Source organism: Cervus elaphus, chromosome 15, assembly GCF_910594005.1.
Source record: "Cervus elaphus chromosome 15, mCerEla1.1, whole genome shotgun sequence".
Taxonomy (NCBI): Eukaryota; Metazoa; Chordata; class Mammalia; order Artiodactyla; family Cervidae; genus Cervus; species Cervus elaphus.
In genome coordinates this window covers 24,278,736-24,301,356 of record NC_057829.1, presented here as the reverse complement: position 1 = coordinate 24,301,356, position 22,621 = coordinate 24,278,736, and the positions used below count along the sequence as shown (strand labels likewise).

The 22,621-nt window shown below is 33.8% G+C and overlaps 1 protein-coding gene across 7 annotated transcripts in view; it reads left to right on the top strand.

Moving 5' to 3' along the window:
• HERC4 (HECT and RLD domain containing E3 ubiquitin protein ligase 4) overlaps positions 1–22,621 on the top strand; it is a 126,282-nt gene that overhangs the window by 26,927 nt on the left and 76,734 nt on the right. For all 7 annotated transcript variants that reach the window (XM_043927061.1, XM_043927060.1, XM_043927064.1 and 4 more), the window contains exons 3-6: positions 2,815–2,974; positions 8,393–8,469; positions 14,194–14,415; positions 15,463–15,554. In XM_043927061.1, coding sequence (XP_043782996.1) covers positions 2,815–2,974; positions 8,393–8,469; positions 14,194–14,415; positions 15,463–15,554 — 551 coding nt within the window. The remainder of the gene's footprint in view (positions 1–2,814; positions 2,975–8,392; positions 8,470–14,193; positions 14,416–15,462; positions 15,555–22,621) is intronic.

Sequence of the window (22,621 nt, the reverse complement as noted above, 5' to 3'; positions counted from 1 at the left end):
TCCACTGTCTCGATATACCACAGTTTATCCATTCACTTACTGAAGGACATTTTTGTTGCTTCCAAGTTTTGGAAAGAATAAAGATGCTATAAACATCCATGTGCAGGGTTTTGTGTGGACATAAATTTTAAGCTCCTTTGGGTAAATGTGAAAGAGCACAGTTGCTGGATCATATAATGGTATGGTTTGTTTTGTAAGAAACTGCCAAACTGTTTTCCAAAATATCTGTACCATTTTACACGTCCATCATCAATGAATGAGAGCTATTGTTGCTCTATATCCTCACCAGCATTTGGTATTGTCAGTGTTTTGGGTTTTGACCATTTTAATAGGCTTATTATGGTAGCTCATTTAAATTTGCAATTCTCTGTTGGTAGATAATGACTTGCCATCTTTGTGTCATCTTGGTGTGGTGTTATTTCAGGTCATTTGCACTATATATATTTTTTTGTACTATTTTTTAATTGGGTTTATTTTTTTATTTTTGAGTTCTAAGAATGTTTAATATATAGATATATTTTGGGGGAAGGGGTGACAGTCTTTTATTAGGTGTGTTTTTTTGCAGATAATTTCTCCAGTCAGTGGCTTGTCTTCTCATTCTTTTGATAAGTGTAAACTTTTGTAATCAAATAGAGAAGTATACAAATTAAAAGTTTATGGCTTTATGAATTTTCCAGGTGAGTATATTGTTGACTTCTCAGCGTAGTTTGAATTTTCATTTCTCTCATCAATGAATTTGACATCTTTTCATAGGATTAAGAGCCACTTCTCTTCCTTTTTTGTGTGGACAATCAGTTCACATCTTTTGCCCATTTTTTCACTGAGCTGCTGCTCCCCCCTCCTCCTGTTTAGTCTTTAAATATTAGGGAGGTTATTTTTTTATTTGACATATCAACAACGTTTTCCCTCTTTTTTTTTTTTTTTAAGATCAGCCATTTCAGTTTGCTTTTAGTTTGTTTTGCTACATTTGAAGAAGTAATTTGAATTTTCTCTTAACAGATACATGGCATCTCTTTCTCTTTCCTCACGAACTTTTAACTTAGCGTCAGTGCCTTCCAAAATTCTTCCTAGTATCTTTTAAAAGTATTTCATGTTCCCCTGGTGCCTTTTGTATATCTTTACCTTTGCCTTTAATAGACTCCTTACCTCACTTGTTTTTCTGTAGACTGTAAACTTGTCGAGGACTAGAACTGTTGTATCTATCTTTCTCTAGTACTTAGAGCACAAGAAATACACAGTAAATATTAATATTTGGCATGGATGATTGTGTCTTCTTTGTTTCTTGGCTTTTTGGTGTCTTTGATTTTATAGCAATTGATATCAAATTTAAGTACTCTTCCTATATTACTGTTGAACCAACCAGTCTTACTCATCCTTCTTATCATTCTCTTATTTTTTGCTCTTTATTCCATCTCCTCTGAGGATTGTTCTGGAGAGACGTTGGTTCATTTCGGGGTCCTCTGTGAAAGATTAATAGATCTTTTGCATTTTACTTTCTTCATAATTAAGATTTATGGGAGTGTTTTGATGTAAATAAATGATACCATACTTTTAAGTCCTTTTGTTTTTTGGGAGGAGGGGCAGTATGTTATATATGTTTTGTTTTCATATGTTTCTGCAATATAATTTTATAAAAACATGTATAAAATATACACAAAAAGTGAGAGATTCATATAGTGAATTTCCATGTACTATTTATCAACTTCACGAATTATGAACTCATAGTATTTTAAGGTAAGTACTTAAAAAGACATATCATTAGAGTTATACAAATTCTTAAGGCTGTCTAAGGGCTAACTTCCCACCCCAAAATGCAGAATAAGTAATGCAGATGCAATTTGAATTTCTCTGTTACTTAGGGATTCAAACCTCTGTGATGTCTTATTATTGAGCAGCTGTGTTTGTACATTACACTGAGCTAAAATATGCTTCTGAGGAAACTCTTATTGGTTCAGTTTTAGCAGCTCTGCAATAAGAGACTTTCAGTTTATAGTAGACAGAGCTTTATTATTAGGCTAAAAAAGGTTAATTTTTTTTAAAGGTTAATTTTAAATGATGTCTTTAAGAAAACTTGTGTACTAGTAAAAAACTGATAGTGCACATCTTAAAGAGACTAAGGAAGCAATTTCATTTTCTTTACTGATTTGTCAGTGGCTGTTGACAGTCTTATGAGGGCCAATATTTTAAATTAATTTCTGATTTAAAACTTGAACATATTTTAACCACATGTGGAGTTTTTATATCTTTCACATTAAAATAGCAGCCCATAAACTGAAATCTGTTTGTTATGGTTACATTGCCTTTCAGTTCTCTCCTCAGCATATCTAGTAGACACTTTATGAGATCTGTAAATAATTTGTTTCCTATCAGAAATTGCTAATTCAGATTATTTCATTTGTTTCAGAATCACTCCATAGTAGTACCCCATATGGTAATACCTATGCTGGTTATGGTTTTATTGTTAAAAAACAGCCAGTTTATTCAAATGATTCCTTTTCAGCTGGACTCCTTTTATTAGTAATGGTTTTGAATGAAGAGCAATTCCCGAGAAAATTTTTATACACCCTTAATTTCTTCCCCAGATATTCAAGTTACTTAATAATCTGAGTTGATTATGCCCTGTGGTGTATATCTGTATTTACTACAGTGAGAATTTTGTGTGGAATGTGTATTTGTTAGGTTTTGTAGAATAACTAAATTACAGTCTGTATTTCAGCATTTCCTTAACTTTTTTGTACAAGATGAAGACTATAGTTTTATTCTTATTAGGAATTTAAAACTAGAATGTAATGTCTCTGTTTCTCATTTCTGTAGAGCAGGTTGTTGCCCTGGATGCCCAAAATATTGTAGCTGTTTCATGTGGAGAAGCTCATACATTAGCACTAAATGACAAGGGCCAGGTGTATGCTTGGGGTCTCGATTCTGATGGACAGCTTGGCCTGCTAGGATCAGAGGAATGTATCAGAGTACCCAGGTAACAAAGGTGACCGACAAAGGGGTCTTTAACAATCTTTTATAATAAATTTGTTATCTGACTCATTCTGCTTACTACTGGGCATTTAAGAGTTGATATACAATCACTTCTCCCCTTTAAGCTCTAAAGGCATTTATTGGGTGCTTACCTTTAGTTTGTATCGAATGCTGTTTCTTGTGTATTTCATGTTTTCTCCCAGATTATGTTTGTTTGTAAAGATAAGGGGTAGAGAACGCACTCTTTGTTAGAAATTTTCTCACTGAAATTAGGTGGATTAAGACTAAACCATTAAATATTGGTTGGTTGTATATTTCTTTCTCTTGTTTTTTTAGTCTTTATTGTTTTTATTGAATGTCAAAGTCCCACATGCTTAGAATAAAAAGAATAATTCACTTTCTACATTTTTACATAGCACTGACCACAATTTAATTTATGCTAACCACAGACTCATCATAGAATTATTTCAAAGTTTAAAAACTAGCAGTGCTTCATCAATATTGTAGTTTTAGAGAATTATATAGGGCATAACTATTGCTTTAATATTAAAAACTGTAATCCTGAACATAAAGGTTTAAAGAAGAATATCCAGTTCTTTTGGGTACATAATTAATACACTAACTTGTGCTTAGTATTTAAAATTATACAAATTCTTGTCTCCTTAAACTTTTATTTTCCCCCTGGTAATAGTTATAGGGACAAAAGAGAACTTTCTAGAGAACCAAGGTATTACACTAATTTTAGATTTATTCCAGGTACCATTTTTATAATATATACATTTAGATATTTTGTTTTTAACATTATTAATGTTTGCCCTGGCTTAAGAAATAGATAGCTACTAGGATAAGAAATTGGAGCACAGGAAATAATGTATTTCAGAACCAGGAGGGAATTCCCTGGCGGTCCAGTGAGGACTCCATGCTTTCATTGCTAAGGGTACAGTTTCAATCCCTGGTCAGGGAACTAAGATCCTTTAAGTTGAATGGTGCTAAAAAACAAAAGCAACCACAAAACAAAACAAAAAAAATTCAGAACAGAGCTCTTATCATTAGAAATGACCTTTTTTAATTTTTTTAAAGTAGAGATGGTATCTAGTTCCTTCAGTAAGCCCATATCCTTTTATCAAATATATATATGTGTGTGTGTGTGTGTGTGTGTGTCTGTTGAAAACTTAAAGTATACATTTGAAGTATTTGTTTTGTTTTAGCATATTAAAAGATTTTTTTCATCTTTAGTTTGATGCTTTATATTTGTTCTCGTAATGAGCTGTCTGTTGAGACTTTGGGATATGTCACATTAATGTGTTTTCTTTAACCTGTAATCAAATTCTGCAAAACTCCCCAAACAAATTTCTTCTCTTTTTGTTTCTTCTGTAATAACAATTAAATAGCAAACACATTTCCCATTATGCTTTTAGTGCCTCTTTAATGATGGTGCTGTTGGGAGAGAGAGTTTTTTCCTTAAGCTAAGTAAATTGAATTTTTTTAGTCATTTCAATTTTGATTTCTTTTAGAAAATGTTAATTTGCAGCCAAATGGCTATTGGCTACAAAATGCAAAGCATTCATAGAAACAGAGTGATCTCGCATTTGTCACGTTCTTTACTGCCTTTATTTCCTTCCATAAGTAATTATTGTAGAATGGGATATTTTTATTTAAGATTTTTAAGAACTTTTTGTTTTTAGGATTGAAAAGAGAGTTAAATGTTAGATTTTCTAAGTCCTTATTTTCAAAACCATGATTTACAGCAAGGCTGTCTAGTTTCCCATATTCTTCACTCCACTGAATTTTCCTTTTTTTTTTTTTCCTGTTCAGTTCTGGTATAAGAGACAGTAATCCATAGATACTTTGTAAAGAGAGAAAAATAAGGAGAAAATTTTATTATGTGACAGTTTATTTGAAGGTTGCCCAATAATCCTGTTATTTGTGACTTTGCTCTTTTATGAACCTGAATGGGGACCTGTAAAAGATCTTAACTGAGTTCTTTGGTTTAAACTTCTCTGTTAGTTTTAAGCTGTGTATAAGGGCGTCGTTCCTGTTGAACTTTCGCAGTTTTTCATTGGGCTAATCTGATTTGGATCTGTTGTGACACACACATACATATACATATATATAAATTTTTACTGGTACTTCATATTTTAAAGGGCAGTTTAGTATTTCAATACAGTAGGAGTATGTTTTTATGAAAGACCACCAGTGATTTTTTTTTTTTCCTTTTTAAATCTCAGCACCAAATAATTTTTTAGCTCCAAATCTTTTTCTAGGTGCTTAGAAATGTCAGCCAGCTTTATAACTTTCACATACGTTTTGAATAAAACATATGATAGGAGGAAACTCAGACACATGAATAGATTTTCTTGATTTAACTCAATTTTGAAAGCATATTGCAGAGCGTTCCCAGGTGGTCCAGTGGTTAGGATTCTGCTTTCACCTATAGGCCATGTTGGATCTCTGGTAGGGGAGCTAAGATCCTGCAAGTTGCATGGCATGGCCAAAAAATATGTTACAATTTCTGCCTAATATTAGCATGTGAAAGTGCAGAGTATTTCAAATTAAAAAGAAAATTAAAGAATATTTAATGGGAGACTAGATCAGTTGTTAGCCTAAATTTTTCAAAATCAGCTACGACTTTTCTCAGATGAATAAGAAAGTTGTGGCTTAATTGGGAAATACAAAATTGTTGATTATGTTTTACTGGGAAATTTATTTTTAAAACCACTTTCTTGAGGTATGTTTGGCATACAAAAAGCTTTATTTTTTTAGTTTATACACCTTGATGATTTTCTAATTGGCAAAATATTTAATGCTCTAGTTCTTCAAAGTCTTGATTACATACTAAATTCTTGATTATATTCAAACTTTTCACTGTTTCTTGTTAATGGTTGTTAAAAGAATTTTACCTTCACAGACAAACTGGAAATGCCTGGTTTCTGCCCATATTGCCACTGTGCATTAAGTTGGAAAAATGTAACAACACAACAGTACACATATTCAACAACTTATGTTTTGACTTCAAGGCTTCTCAAGGGAGGGGTGTATAAATCTTACTTCCAAGCTTATGCACTATTTTCTTAAAATTTCAAACATCTTTCAAAATTCAGTGAAGAAATAATTGTTTTCTTTACAATGAATAATTTTAGTGATGTCATGGCCATTTAAAAATGTTTGACAAGAACTCTAAACTTGAGGGAGCTAAATTTATAAGTATTTATAAAATGTTTACCCTAGACATCTGAAATTTTGATTTTCTTTTCATAGTTCTTATTAATTAGGACTCTTCATATACATGTGTAAATATATTTTTATTTACAAAATTTCTTTTGTTTTGACTTTCCTATTAACTTGATTTGAATCCTTTTAAAAATTGAAAACTGAAAAACATTTACATTATCTTTTTTATTCATTGGGGATTATTTTTGATGAATTCTGTAAAACTTTGTTTCATTAAGAATTTTCTGATTTGTCTCTTCAGGAAAAATGCACCATGGTAAAATTGTTTTACTATTCATATATATCACAGTATTTTTGTTTCTTTTTTAAATTCCCAAAAGCTTAAAAAAGCAAACCCTCTTCTCTTTCCCACTTCCACTCCCGCATCTTCAGTGTATTACATCTCCATAGAGACAAAAACAGAGATTTCTTTCCTTTAAAACAGTAATGACACAGAAGAACATCCTCACTTGTCTTGAGCAGACACAACTGAAAAATTCATCCTGTATTCTAAGCTGCATGATAATACTTTGGTAATGAGAGTCACTGAGTGTAAATTGCCATGCAAATTTAGAAGTTTTGGGGGCAGACTTTATAAATAGTTTAATACTAAAGCCTCAAAGAAGTTACAGATTCACTTATCCTCAAACAGTGGACACTTGACATACCTTTGTTTCCCCATACATTTTGCCAGACACTGTGGTAGGTGCTTGGGATTCCATGGGTAGAAGATAATATTCCACTCTTACAGAGCTTATTGTTTAGCAGAGTATACTAGTAATAATTAAATGAATAAGTATTCCAGTAATTTATAGAGATAAATGCTGTGAAGGAGAAAACAGCTTGCTGTGAGAATGTAGAATTTGAAAAGATTTTACTTAGTTTTGCAGATTGGGCTTGATACCAGGAACAGTTGTTTTTTTAAAATCATTCAGTACCGTTTACTAGTCAATGTATGATGTACCTAGTATGCATAAGCAGTAACAGTAAATGTTTAATAACTTCACAGTTGTACATATCCATGTATTTTTTATTCCTGTTTTTGCTTTGCCAGTGTACATTTAGCCTTTTGCTATATTTGAAAATCTGAAAATATGTTGGACCCTGTTAACTTGTTGGATCCTGCTAAATGGTAGCAGTACAACTCTCAAGTTTTGTAGTTAAGAACATAAATCCATTAAATAAATTATTTTTAATACAACAATATGGATTAGAGTAACTCTCCTTTTTCCCGCTCAAAATTTGGTTTGCTGAAGCTGCCTCCCGAAAATCATGGGTATCGACACTCTGGTCAGAACTTGCTCCGGACTCTCATATGGCAGAATCAGGTCAGGTGGCAGTATCAGGTAAAGGGAAATAAGAAACATACTGTATTTTCCCACCCCCTTTTTTTCTTGAAAATGGTAATTCAGGAAAAACAGAATGACCAGGTGAAGGTGAATTATATAAAACCTGGGATGATTCATGCACAGAGTTACTTGATTTTCATGATGTTTTAACACTTAGCCTTTAGAGTTATGTTACAGTTAAGGAAAAATCAGAAATTGGGGGGAAAAGGAAGCTAAAAAAATGTAAGGCAGAAACATGAGATGGCAGAAATATGACCTCACACATCAGTGATCATAATAGATATGAATTAATTAAATTTCTATAGTAAAGAATTAAATACGTTTAATATCATTGATTTAGATGGAAGGCAGAAGGATAGTCCAGAGGGAATAGGTTTCATAATTTGTGATTGGTAGCATCACATGATAGGAATCCCTGCTGGTTCTTAAGGAACCTGATGGAGGAGAGCATGTACTAAACTGGGCCAAACACCAGTTTTCGACAAATTAGATCATGTACATTTGTCTTAGAAATATATTACCAGGTTTCGTAGGTCAAGTTAAAGTTTTTTCAAATTTTGATAATAAAAACATACAAGAGCACTGAAGTATAGATTACTGTGCTTAAATATTGTCCTTTCAAAGTGTTTTCTCATCACACCTCTTAATTTTTCATACTTAGATTTTGTTTACTGATTTTAGCATAAATTTTTTATAAATTGGGCTTGTGTGAAAACAGCATAAACTGCTAGGTCATGCTAGTAAGGAACTGCTGGTAAGGAAACTCTTTGCACATAGTAGGTGGTCAATAAATAGCATAAATAGCAATCAGGATCCATTTATTAAATGGAGTTAACTAATCCTGATCTCTTCTTCTTTTCTAGAAATATTAAAAGTTTGTCGGATATCCAGATAGTACAGGTTGCTTGTGGTTACTATCATTCACTTGCACTTTCTAAAGGTAAGTGTTGCTTCTATTTTCTTTCGCCTTTTCAGCTTTCTTATTTAAAGACGAAATTCCTTCAACTTCATCCTTATTAAAGATTGCCCTGGTTCTTCTTTATCCTTTTCATTTCTGTATACGTTGTAGAATTAGTTTGGCGGTTTTCATAGACACTTATTAAACTATTGGGATTTTGTTTGGGATTGCGCATTGTCTCTAAATTGGATTGAGGAAAATCTTTGTAATACTGAGTCTTTCAGTTCTTCAACTGGTGATATTGGAGAGGGCAATAGCAACCTACTCCAGTACTCTTGCCTGGAAAATCCCATGGACGGAGGAGCCTGGTAGGCTGCAGTCCATGGGGTCGCTAAGAGTCAGACACGACTGAGCGACTTCACTTTGACACATTGGAGAAGGAAATGGCAACCCTCTCCAGTGTTATTGCCTGGAGAATCCCAGGGATGGGAGAGCCTGGTGGGCTGCCGTCTATGGGTTCACACAGAGTCAGACACGACTGCAGTGACTTAGCAGCAGCAACTGGTGATATGTCCCCATTCATTTTAATCTCCTTTTAATCTGTCTCAAGAATATTTTGTTCTTTTCTGTGGAGAGGTCTTAACATTTTGTTAGATTTTTCCATAGATATTTGATGATTTTTGTTATTCTGAATGGTGTCATTCTCAAATCATTTTTTGCAAGAATGTAGACATGAAATTGATTTTTTGCATCTGATTGTTCTTTAACTTGCTGAACATTATTCCTTCATAGCTGGGGAAGTTTATAACTTGCCCAAATACATTTGATCTCACAGATAAACTTTTTATGACTAGGAACAGAGAAAGTCGTCCAAGAATCCTGTTACACCTTCGCTTATTTCTTTTGCCTTCTTCCTGTGCTCACTAACGATTATGAGTTAGTAGAGAACCTGCCATATATATTTATTTTTTTATAGTTTTTAAATTTTGTTTATTTATTTTTATCTTTGCTGGGACTTTGTTTCTCTGCACAGGCTTTCTCTAGTTGTGGCAAACAGGGCTACTCTCTAGGTGTGGTGTGCAGGCTTCTCATTGTGGCGTGGCTTCTCTTATTGCAGAGCGCAGGCTCTAGGGCCAGGGCTTCAGTGGTTGCAGCCCATGAGCTTTTTAATTGTGGCTCCTGGGCTCTAAAGCACAGCTCAGTAGTTGTGGCGCACAGGCTTAGTTGCTCTGTGGCATGTGGAAATCTTCCCAGATCAGGGATCAAACCCATGTCTCCTGTGTTGGCAGGCAGATTCTTTACCACTGAGCCAGCACACATGCACCAGGAAGCCCCGTGTGTTTGTTGTTATACCATTTACAGAAGTGAGTTTCAGTGGCTTTATCATTATTAGTTTAAACTTATTAAATGCCTTGTGAGGCCTATTGTGAAGGAAACAGTAGACTAGAACTATAGGGAAATACTGATAAAGTAAGAGACAGTTTTAGGGACCATGTGACCTAATAGAAGAGGCAGATGTACAAATATTATAAATTGAGGCAGAAAAAATATATACTATTTTTGGTCAAGATAAAAGTAAAATACTGTGGGAATAAGGGAAAAAGTGTAGTTTGTCAATAGAATTGGTAACAATAAAGAAGGGATTCATATTTGCTGCAAGTCTTGAAAGATGAATATAATTCAGAATTGGAGATCTGTTGAGAAGCAGCTAGGGGGAAATGTTAAGGATTGGCTATAGTAATAGTACTAGTGAGGGCATAGAAGGAAAGTATTTTGTGTATTTGTGTATCAGCATATAATTTTACGTGGGTATTTTCAGAGCATGGGAGGTATTTTCAGAGCATAGTTCAGGTAGTGGTTGAAGTAAAAACAAATCTGTTACAAAGGGCCTTACATGCTATGTTAACGGATTTGGATTTATTCCATTTAAGGAATAAAATGGGGGGTGGGCTGGCATCCCTATATTTTTTGATGTTACCATGTCAACTTCTCTTTTGATACTTTGGTAGATAAATTCAAGATAAATTTAAACCCGAAGGCTTTACTGATGGGACAGTTTTTCTGTCTCGACAAGTATTCTTTTGCCTTGTTCAGCTTCATGTTTTAGCAGTGTCTTATTCACTTAGTGAAAAACAAATTTGTGGGGTGGGAAGCAGATCGCTCAGTATGAACTAGGCACAGTGGTAAGCAATATAGTACTAGCCTTTATGGTGGTTGTTTAGTTGCTAAGTTGTATCCGACTGTTTTGTGACCCTGTGAACTGTAGCTCACCAAGCTGCTCTAGCCGTGGGATTTCCCAGGCAAGAAAACTGGAATGGGTAGTCATTTCCTTCCCCAGGGAATCGTCCTGACCCAGGGATCAAAGCCTTGTCTCCTGCATTGGTAGGTGGATTCTTTACCACTGAGTCACCCTTAGGGACTAGCCTAGCCCTTACTGTTCAGTCATACAGATAACAGTACAGTCATATACTACAAAAGAAGACTGTAAAGAAGAAGGTTTGGGATACTCAGATCCCGTAATAGGGGGCCTGAACTTAATCTTGGAGATTAAGGAAGGCTACTTGCTGGGAGAGAATAGAAGTAAATTAGACAAGGGTGAGGGGAAGGTTTAGGCAGAGTGTGTGAGACAGAAAGTGTGTAAGAAACGGGCTTTGGAAAATACGAAGGAAGGTGAGTATGGCCAAAGTATAGTAAGTGAGGGAAGAGGTTGGTGTGAAATGAGCTCAGAAACATAGGTAGATTTTGTAGAACCTTAGAAGCCTTGTAAAAAGTGTTTATCCGAAGAGCAGTGAGAAGTCACTGACAAATTTTTCTCAGGTGAGCAACATTTCAAATCTGTGTTTTTAAAAAAAATCAGCTCATTTGAGTTTCATTATGAAATAAACACATGAACATATAAATTTATAGAACACTGAATTTGAAACTTATCCAGAACATTTTTATGGTGTCTACCATATATCATATCTACATTTTTATATCTCTGTATATGCAAATGTATGCTAGTTACATCCATAGAGTATTTCTGCACGTGCATATCAGCAGTTGGTAAGAGTGCTTGTCTTTTGGGAGAGGAACTGGTAATCTAGTTTGGAGAGAAACTTAGTAAGTACGTACTATTATGGTATGAATTTTTAAAAAACACTTATTAGTATATCAATTATTAGTGCCATTTATTTTATAAAGGTAAGTAAAAGGTGTTTAGAGTTGTTAAAAAAAAAATGTAGCAATGGGTGAGCAAATGAGGCCAAGTAGAGAGAACTAGAGATCTCTTCAAGAAAATTAGAGATACCAAGGGAACATTTTATGCAAAGATGGGCACAATAAAGGACAGAAATGGTAGGGACCTAACAGAAGCAGAAGATATTAAGAAGAGGTGGCAAGAACACACAGAAGAACTGTACAGAAAAGATCTTCATGACTCAGATAATTACGATGGTGTGATCACTCACTTAGAGCCAGACATCCTGGAGTGTGAAGTCAAGTGGGCCTTAGGAAGCATCACTATGAACAAAGCTGGTGGAGGTGATGGAATTCCAGTTGAGCTATTTCAAATCCTGAAAGATGACGCTGTGAAAGTGCTCCACTCAATATGCCAGCAAATTTGGAAAACTCAGCAGTGGCCACAGGACTGGAAAAGGTTAGTTTTCATTCCAATCCCAAAGAAAGGCTTGCCAAAGAATGCTCAAACTATCGCACAATTGCAGTCATCTCACAGGCTAGTAAAGTAATGCTCAAAATTCTCCAAGCCAGGCTTCAGCAGTACATGAACTGTGAACTTCCAGATGTTCAAGCTGGTTTTAGAAAAGGCAGAGGAACCAGAGATCAAATTGCAAGATCATCGAAAAAGCAAGAGAGTTCCAGAAACACATCTGTTTCTGCTTTATTGCCTACGCCAAAGCCTTTGACTGTGTGGATCACAATAAACTATGGAAAATTCTGAAAGAGATGGGCATACCAGACCACCTGACCTGCCTCTTGAGAAACCTGTATGCAGGTTCAGGAAGCAACAGTTAGAACTGGACTTGGACCAATAGACTGGTTCCAAATAGGAAAAGGAGTACGTCAAGGGTGTATATTGTCACTCTGCTTATTTAACTTATATGGAGAGAGTACATCATGAGAAATGCTGGGCTGGAGGAAGCACAAGCTGGAATCAAGATTGCCGGAAGAAATGTCAATAACCTCAGATATGCAGACAGTACCACCCTTATGGCAGAAATTGAAGAGGAGCCTCTTGATGAAAGTGAAAGAGGAAAGTGAAAAAGCTGGCTTAAAGCTCAACATTCAGAAAACTAAGATCATGGCATCCAGTCCCATCACTTCATGGTAGATAGTTGGGGAACCAGTGTCAGACTTTATTTTTGGGGGCTCCAAAATCACTGCAGATGGTGATTGCAGCCAGGAAATTAAAAGACACTTACTCCTTGGAAGGAAAGTTATGACCATCTTAGCATATTAAAAAGCAGAGACATTACTTTTCCAACAAAGGTCCGTCTGGTCAAGGCTATGGTTTTTCCAGTGGTCATGTATGGATGTGAGAGTTGGACTATAAAGAAAGCTGAGCGCCGAAGAATTGATGCTTCTGAACTATGGTGTTGGAGACTCTTGAGAGTCCCTTGGATTGCAAGGAGATCCAACCAGTCCATCCTAAAGGAGATTAGTCTTGAATGTCCACTGGAAGGACTGATGTTGTAGCTGAAACTCCAATACTTTGGCCACCTGATGCGAAGAGCTGACTCATTGGAAAAGACCCTGATGCTGGGAAAGAAAGGGGATGACAGAGGATAAGATGGTTGGATGGCATCACCAACTCAATGGACATGGGTTTGGGTGGACTCCGGGAGTTGGTGATGGACAGGGAAGCCTGGTGTGCTGCAGTTCATTGAGTCGCAGAGAGTCTGACACGACTGAGCGACTGAACTGACCTGAATTGAGAGAGAAGTATTATAAAAACCTGCTGAAATGGTTAGGTGTGGATCTATTAGCCATATTTTTCTTCAGAAAGAAAACTATGTGACTTCATTGATAGGTGATAGATTAATTAATAAAAACCTGTATGTAAGGTAAGAGAGGAGGGGAATATGAAGGATGACTCCTTGTGTTTATGACTTGTGCTGCTGACTCAGTTAAGATGCTTATTTACTGAAAACGAGGAACATCAGGAAGAGATCCAGGTATGGGAGGTAGGAAGGGGATCATGAATTGAGTTTAGGGCATGCTGAACTGGAAGTATCTTTCAAATATCGAAGTATAGCTGTCAGATAATCTATTTGATACATGGGTTTATTGCTCAGAGAAGAGATATAGGGTAGTGATAAATTTTGAAGGTGTTCAGCATGTAATTGATAACTGAAGCCTTGAGCTTAAATGAGTCCCTCTTGGGAGAAATCATAGAATAAAAATGAGACCTGAGGAATATTGATAAGAGATGGTACTTTCTTAAGGAACATCAGGAAATGAGATTACCCTCAGTTATGTGACTTACTGCATTCATTAGTAAAGTAAGTTGAACTAAAACTCTAAAGGAACATCAGGAAATGAGATTACACTCAATTATGTGACTTACCCTATTCATTAGTAAAGTGAGTCAAACTAAAACTCTGCTAATATGGATTGTTCTAGATAGTATCATATAAGAAATAATTGTAAGGAGGAATATGTATTTTCATCCAGTGTAAGGAAGAATGTCCCCAAATAACTGATGATTTTCAAATGGAATTTTTTTGTGTGTGAGAAAAATAGTAATTTGTGATTTTTGTTTTACAGCGAGTGAAGTCTTCTGCTGGGGACAGAATAAATATGGCCAATTGGGTTTAGGCATTGACTGTAAAAAGCAAGCTTCACCACAGCTGATTAAGTCTTTACTTGGAATCCCTTTCATGCAAATTGCGGCTGGAGGAGCCCATAGTTTTGTACTCACTCTTTCTGGAGCTATCTTTGGATGGGGACGCAACAAATTTGGTCAACTAGGTCTTAATGATGAAAATGGTAGGTTTGCATTTTTAATAGATATACTTTTAAAGAGAGATGATTTTTTGAGATATTAGTGATTCTTAGTGTCAGAGAGAAGTATACCCAAATCTTCCTTGGGATTTAGGTGGGGATGGAGAGATTAGTTTAAAAATTCCACCTGATAATATTTTTAGGAGATTGTGGGAAAGCCAAAAATATTATTTTATTATAAAATAAAATGGAGAAAGTACATCTGGACAAAAATCTTCATTGTTGAATGGTTATTAAAAGAAAAGTGAGAAAAACATTACTTCATTTTGGTAGCCACATTATCAGCTACCATCAGTTAAAAAAAGTTGTAAAATTATCCTGAAAAGTAACATGAAGTGTTCATCTATTTGAGTATTTCAAAGAATTATTTATATCTGAGTCATTTGATTAATCTGTTAATGGTGATGCTAATGTCTTACAAATAAGCTTTTTGAATTTTAAAAAATTATAACTACTTAAATTGGGATCTTGGGAACTGATTTTTCATAGCTGTATTAGGTTGAATGCCAGTGTTTGAAATACAAAAACTGATTTAATAAAGTTCAGCATAATTATAACAAGTTAGACAAAAGTGAGTTGTTGATCTATAACAACTGGAAATGATAACAAATAATACTCTTTGAATTTGAAAATATTTTGTTCTGCCTAAGAAATAGTTTTCTATTTCCTATTTCTATTTCCTAATGTCAGATTAGGACATTATATCTTTCCTGCTATAAAACATCAGAAAGTATAATTTTAGGCTTCAAAGTAGGATGCTATGAGCTTAATTATCATGAGGTAGATATAAAGAATGATGTATGTGTATTAGAAGCAGTCAAAAAGCTTTGAAATTCCTTGATTCCTGAGTGTAGATTGGCACTGAGGCAGATTAGATTTAAATTCCCCTTTTTAGACCTCTCTTTTATCACTGTAGTAAGAATAGAAAGACTTGGCAACCCAACTTAGCCTTTTACTACAAAATTATTGAAATTTTAAAAATATACTGTTTGTTAATATGTTGGTTAACTGTTCTCTTATTGAAATTCTCAGATAGGTATGTTCCTAATTTACTAAAGTCACTAAGAACTCAGAAAATAGTTTATATTTGTTGTGGAGAAGATCATACTGCTGCACTAACCAAGGTATTGTACTCCTGTAAAACTTTTTTATTAATATTTATGGTAGTTATTTTGTAATTAATGAATATGTTAATGATATGTATATTGAAATCTTGAGGGTTATTGATGTCTAAAAAATAATTTATTTTGAAAAAGGGTCTTAGGTTATCATCTGTTCTCAAAAACAGTTTACCTTATATTTCAAATGTTTTATGTTATGAAATGTGAATTGTGATCTGCTCTTTGTGTGGTGATGATTCATATTGTTGAGGTTTTCAACTTAATGTTAAATACTGCTTGAATAATATTGTGAATGAAATAATTTCTTTTTAGTTTGTCAGGCTTACTGTGCTTTGTGTATCAGTCTCATTTACATTGCATAACTGCCTAATTTTAATTTAGCTTCCATGTGGCTTATAAGTATAACAAGTAACAGAGGAGACTGAATTCCTCTATTATCCTTAGGCCAAGAATCAGTATTATGCAAGGAGTTATAATGAGCTTTTATCACAGTCTTGCTAATGGTTTTAACTCTGACCTCTCACTTTCTTGAATATGTGCCAGTGGAGTATGAATACTGTATACTTCTCTAGCAATTAGAAGTAAAATGAAAATAGGCTAAGCTTTACCAGTAGTGCTATTTATTATAGTCATGTTAACATAAAGGAACTAGCAAATTATCATTGACTGAATCAGAGATTAATATTTTTGCATCTTTATCTTTCTTTATCCTGCATAGTAGATAAAATTGGCAAGAAAAAATTACTTCTCATCAGATTTGTAAAAATTCTACACATTTACCACCCCCCCCCACTGGAAATTTCAAAATAAGAATTATTCTCAGTCCTTATCAAATACAGTGTACTAAAGAAATTTTAAAAAATATTATAATGACCAATTACAAAAGTTAATTTTTAGAAAAATTTTATTGTACTTTTGAGTAAGGACGTTTTATTATCTCTGCTAATCTTATTACCATATTTTATTGATTTTTTAAAAAATTCAATTACATTCAAATTACAGATGTAATCACTGTTGGCAAGTTATAAATTTTAGTGATTCTCTTCTGTCATTGATATTTAGAAGAAATAAGCTGTGTTGAACATGATAGTAAAGAATATTTTGTATAATATTATTCTTTAGGATTAACTTTGTGGTAGAAATAGTCACATGTTAATGCTTTTCAAATTCATCCTTTCAGATAAGCACTCATCTTATTTTCCCAAGATTTCTAAGTCTTTATATCTGTTTTTTTTAAATGAGAATTCTATTAATCTTCTGTATTTTTCTCTCAAAACAGTATCAATATTTTTCTCTTTTGAGAGAAAAATAGATACTTATCCCTGGAATTTTTGGTGTATATTATTTTCAACAAAATTAGATAGTTTTAACTATTTCAAAAGTAAGATATTTTTTAGTTTTCCTTGTTTAAAGTTAAAATCTAGTTGTGTATCAGTGCCTTTTGCATTTCTGGAAGAACTTCTTGAAGACAGATTAGGGTTACTTTACAGTGCAGTTTCCTTGTGCAAAACAAACAGGAAAAATAAAAAATCCCACAAAATTTTAAAAGCAGGATAAATAGAAAGATATGCATGTTAATCGATATGAAGACACTACCATAAAGATGTCAATTTTTTTCAAGTTCTTTTATAAATTAATTATGAAGATTACATGTACATATACCTTTTGACTTATCAATCCCTTAGCAATTTTAAGAATCTATTCCAAAGATACAAAATTATGTATACACAAGGCTGTTTGCTGTGGTAATATTTTAATAACAAAAGAATAGAAGAAATCCAAATACCTATTGGTAGCAGCCTAATTGAATAAAATATGGTAATTCCACTATGTGTAGTACCATACCCTGTAAAACAGAAAGAGAAAGATCTCTATTTTGTTGTAGAATGATTTTTAGGACATATTACCATTAAGGAAAAAGGAGATAAATGTTATTTATGTTTGAAAAGAATAGGTAGACCGAATGAGCCTTGCCTTATGTTTTGACTTTGAAACCTAGAAACTCTTATACATAATTAAAAAGCTAACTTATATTTGTATATTAAAACAGTTCTACAAAATTACTAGTGGCACAACTACAGAAGATTTCTTTTAGGTCATTTTAAAGTATAGTATTTTGTTGTGCATCATTAGTGGGAAATAGCCTAAAGATAAATTGAATTCACAGAGAGCCTCTTAAATTGCATTCTGCAGTCTTATTGTTATGAGGAAAATTAGTAGTGTTATTTTCACTATATTGCATATAGAATAGGATAAAGCAAATAAGTATTTATTTTATTGTCGTTAGAAACCATGATGTTCAGCTTAAGAGAAAAGACATAAAATGGTAGCAATCAAATTAAAACTCAGTAATCTTTGCTTCGACTCATAAGTATCAGTGTGAATTCTTACTTTTCTCCTTCTAAAATAAATTTGTTTGTTTGCTATGACCACTGAAAGATCTGAGATGTATAAGTCAATATGTGCAATCTAGAAGCAGTGAATATTCTTTGATTGTTGTAGATTCTCTACTAAAAAGAACCAAGGCTTCTTAGAAAGGAGTCTGATCTCATATCTGGAACCAAAAAAGTATGAAAATAGCCTTGGGTGTTTTGTGTTACAAAAAAGCAAAGACTACTAAGATCATGTCAGAAGGACAACTTGAAGAAGTGTGTTCAGTGGTCAAAAAAAGATGATATATCTTTAATAAGTGGAAATGTACCAATTATAAAAAATCTATGACTTCATAATGATGCTCTTTTTACCCAGATCAATACAAAACAAAGTTCATTGCTTATCCTTGGAAGTTGCTGGAACAACTCATTTTCTAAAAATTAGTAAATGAGAAAAGCATTTTTATTGTATTTCATGATGACTTAATATGAGTTAAGTTTTCTTGAGTTAAGTTTTCTATAGAAGAATTTCAACTAGTAAATTTAGAAGAAATATTTTTTAATACTCATTTTATACCCATTTTATACTCCTTAATGAAGTGATGAATCTAGACAAAGATCAGCGTTAAGCTTAATGGGAATAGATAAGCCTGAAACACACTGTCCCACCTATTTTTAATGTTACCCATCAGACATATGATTATTGACATGCCGAGATACAAAGGTTTGTAAGGTATTACTATCAATAATTATATATTAACAAATTTATCAGATAGCCTAGATGAAGTGGGTACATACTGGAAACATACAAACTATCAAAACTGTTTACCAGAAGAAACATAATTGAAATATGCCTCTAATGAGTAAGGAGATTGTAATCAAAAGTCCCCCAAGAATGAAAAGCCCAGGATCAGATGTCTTTACTGGTGAATTCTACTATTTGAAAAATAATTAACACCAATCCATCTCAAACTCCTCTGAAAAATAGAAGAGGAGGGAACACTTTCAAACTTATTTTGTAAGTCCAGCATCATCCTGATAACAAAGCCACACAAAGTCACTGCAAGGAAAGAAAGTTACAAGCCAACATCCTTGATGAATGTAGATGCAGAACTATTCAATACTAGCAAACTAAATTCAGTAGCACATTCAGATGATTATATATCCAGTGATCAAGTGGGATTTATCCCTGGGATGCAAGGATGGTTCATCATTTGGAAGTCAGTGTTATATACCACATTAATAGAATGAAGGATAAAAATTATATGATCATCTCAGTAGATGTAGGAAAAGCATTTGACAGAGTTCAGCATCCTTTTATGGTAAAGACTGTACAAAGTGTTGTATGGAGGGAACATGCCTCAACATAATAAAGGCCAAACCTACCACTGATATAATAATTGTGAAAAGTTTGAAAAATGAAAATTTGAAAGTTTTTCCTTTGGGATCAGGGACAAGACAGGATGCCCACTTTCACTACTGCTCTTTAAGATATTATTGGAAGGGGAGTTCCATGGGAGTCTAGTCGTTGGAACTCCATGCTTCCTCTGTGGGAGGGTTCTATCCCTGGTTGGGGAACTAAGATCCCGTGTGCTGCATGGCCAAAAAAAAGTACTGGAAGTCCTAGCCATAGCAATTAGTCATGAGAAAAATTAAAGACATTCAAATTAGGAAGGAAAAAGTAAAGTTGTCTCTGCAGATGGCTTGATACTATAAAGAGAAAACCCTAAAGACTCCTTGAAAAATCTGTTAGAACCAATAAACAAATTCAGTGATGTTGCAAGATACAAATTAACATTCATTGAAAGTGGGTTGTGTTTTATATACTAACAAACTGTCTAAAAAGAGAAATTAAGCACCAGCCCCATTTACAGTAGCATTAAAAACAGTATAATGCTTAGGAATAAAGGTAGACCAAACAGAGGAAAGACCTGTACACTGATAACTATATCACATCAATGAAAGAAATTGAAGAAGACAGAAATGAAAGATTTCTCATATTCTTGGATTTGAAGAATAAATATTGTTAAAATGTCTGCACTACTCAAAGTGATCTACAGATTCAGTGTAATCTGTATTCAAATTCCAGCGGCAGTTTTCACAGAAATAGAACAGTCTGAAAATTCATACAGAACCACGAAAGACCCAGAATAGCCAAAGCAATCTTGAGAAAGAGCAATGTGGTTCCTGATTTTAAGCTGTATTACAAAGCTATGGTAACCAAAACTGCATGATAGTGGTGTCAAAGCAAGCACATATATTAATACCAATCAAACAGAATAGATAGAAATAAATGCAGCAAATCCTTGACAAGGTGCTTAGAGCACACATCATCATTAATAAATGATGCTGGGAAATCTGAACATCCACATTCAAAAGCTGACTCCCTAATTCATACCACTTACAAAATGTAGCTCAAAATGGAATAAAGACTTAAATGTAAGGCCTGAAACTGTAAAACTCCTAGGAGAAAACCTGGGGAGAAAGTTTCTTGGCATGAGTCTTGGTAGTCATTTCTTGGATATGACACCAAAAGCACACAGATAACAAAAGCAAAAATAAACTAAAAGCTTCTGCACAGGAAAGGAAACAATCAACAAAATGAAAGGTCATCCTGTGAAATGAGAGAAGATATTTGTAAATCATGTATCTGCTTAGGGGTTAATATCTAAAACACATAAGGAACTCACTTAACTCGTGACTGAGAAACAGTCTAATTTAAAAATGGGCAAAGGGCTTGAATAGACATTTTCTGAAGGAGATACACAAATGACCAAAAGACCATGAAAAAGGTACTCAGTATCAACATCACAATCATCAGGAAATGCAAATCAAGACCACAAACTCACATCTGTTATGATCACTATAATTAAAAAAAAAAAAAAAGCAGTATATGGAGAAAGGGGAACCCTATACACTGCTGTTGGAAATACAACTTGGTGCAGCCATTACAGAAAACAGTATGAAGATTCCTCAGAATATTAAAAATAGAACTACTATAAGATCCAGCGATTCCACTTTTGGATGTATTTCTGAAGGATATGAAAACAGGATCTCAAAGAGATAACTATGCTCATTTTTACTGAAGCATTGTTCACAATAGCCAAGTTATTTAAACAACCAAAGTGTCCACTGACAAATGAGTGGACAAAGGAAATGTGATGTGTACATGTGTGCATGGGCATGCATACATATACTGGAATATTACTCAGTCATAAGAAGGGGAAATGCTTTCATTTGTAACTACATAAGTGAACCTGGAGGCCTTATGCTAAGTGAAATAAGCCAGGCAAGGACAAATACTAAATGGTATCACTTATACATGTAATTGTTTAAAAAAATGTGAGCGGGAAGGCAATTAGGAATAGAAAGTCAAATTCACAGAAACAAAGTAGAATGGTGGTTCCCAGGGTGTGGGGCGTGAGGAAAATGGGGATATGTGGTCAGAGGGTACAAACTTCCTGTTACAAGATTTTTAAATTCTGAGGATCTAATGTACAACATAGTGACTATTAACAATACAGTATTCTGTACTTAAAATTTGTTGAGAGTAGATCTGAGCTTTTTCCTCCCCCCAAAAAAGTGTGTGAGGTGATGGATGTGTTAATTTATTTGACTATAGTAGTAATTCCACAGAGTATATATATGTCATGTTGTATATTTTAAATATTCACAATCTTATGTCAAGTCAGTAATGTCAGTAAGATGAAAAAACCTGAGAAATAAAACTTAACACTTGCTATTTCTGTCCAAAAAAGGAAATTAATATTTTTTGTGTATAATAGTATTGTGTTATATATTTTTGTCTGTTAGAGATATGTTCCATTGAGAATACATACACATTTATAGGTGAAATGATTTTTTGACCACAGTTTGCTAGTTTAAAGTACCTCTAGTACAGTTTTCTGCTTTGAAATACCCCTCAAAGCGGGGTGGGAAGGGCATCAGTGAACCAGGGTTGTCTTAAGTTTTACTGGTTGAAACTGAGCGATGTTTATGTGATAATTTAGTATGTAGATAAACACACACACACACACACACACACACATATATATATGTCTTTACTATTGTGTCTTTGTTGAAATTTCCCGTGATAAAAAGATTTTAAACAGAAAAATCAATTTCCTGATATAGAAGTCTGTATAAACACTCTTATTCCACTTAAATTTGTTTACATAGCTGCAACTATGAAGAAAAGCAATTGAACTGAGAAAATACTAATTGTGCTTTTGTTGAACTGTCATCATGAATTACTTTTTAAAAAATACTGCCTTTAATCCAGTTATGTATCTTATGATAGGTATTTTAAAGATTGTCTATAGTAACAGTATGCTAAGAGTAGGTATATTTGTGTGCTCTGTTTACACGTATTTTTTTTTTTCCTTTGCAGAGCTACTTTGGAAACTGAAAATGATATCATTTTTAGGTTTTATTCAATTTTCTGTGATTTGACAAGAATATAAGGATAGTAAAAGGCAGTGCAAAAATAGTATTGATTTAATGATGACTTTGTCATCGTTACTGTCATCATTGTCATCATGGGTTTGATGATGACCATAAATACTTCTAAATATGTGAAAATAATCAGCAATATCAACCTAAAACTTTTAGTTTTAAGATGTATTGCCTTGAAAAGTTAGCTATCTTATCATCCATTAAATTAAGAAGACAATAGAAAAGAAAATTGACTCCATAGTT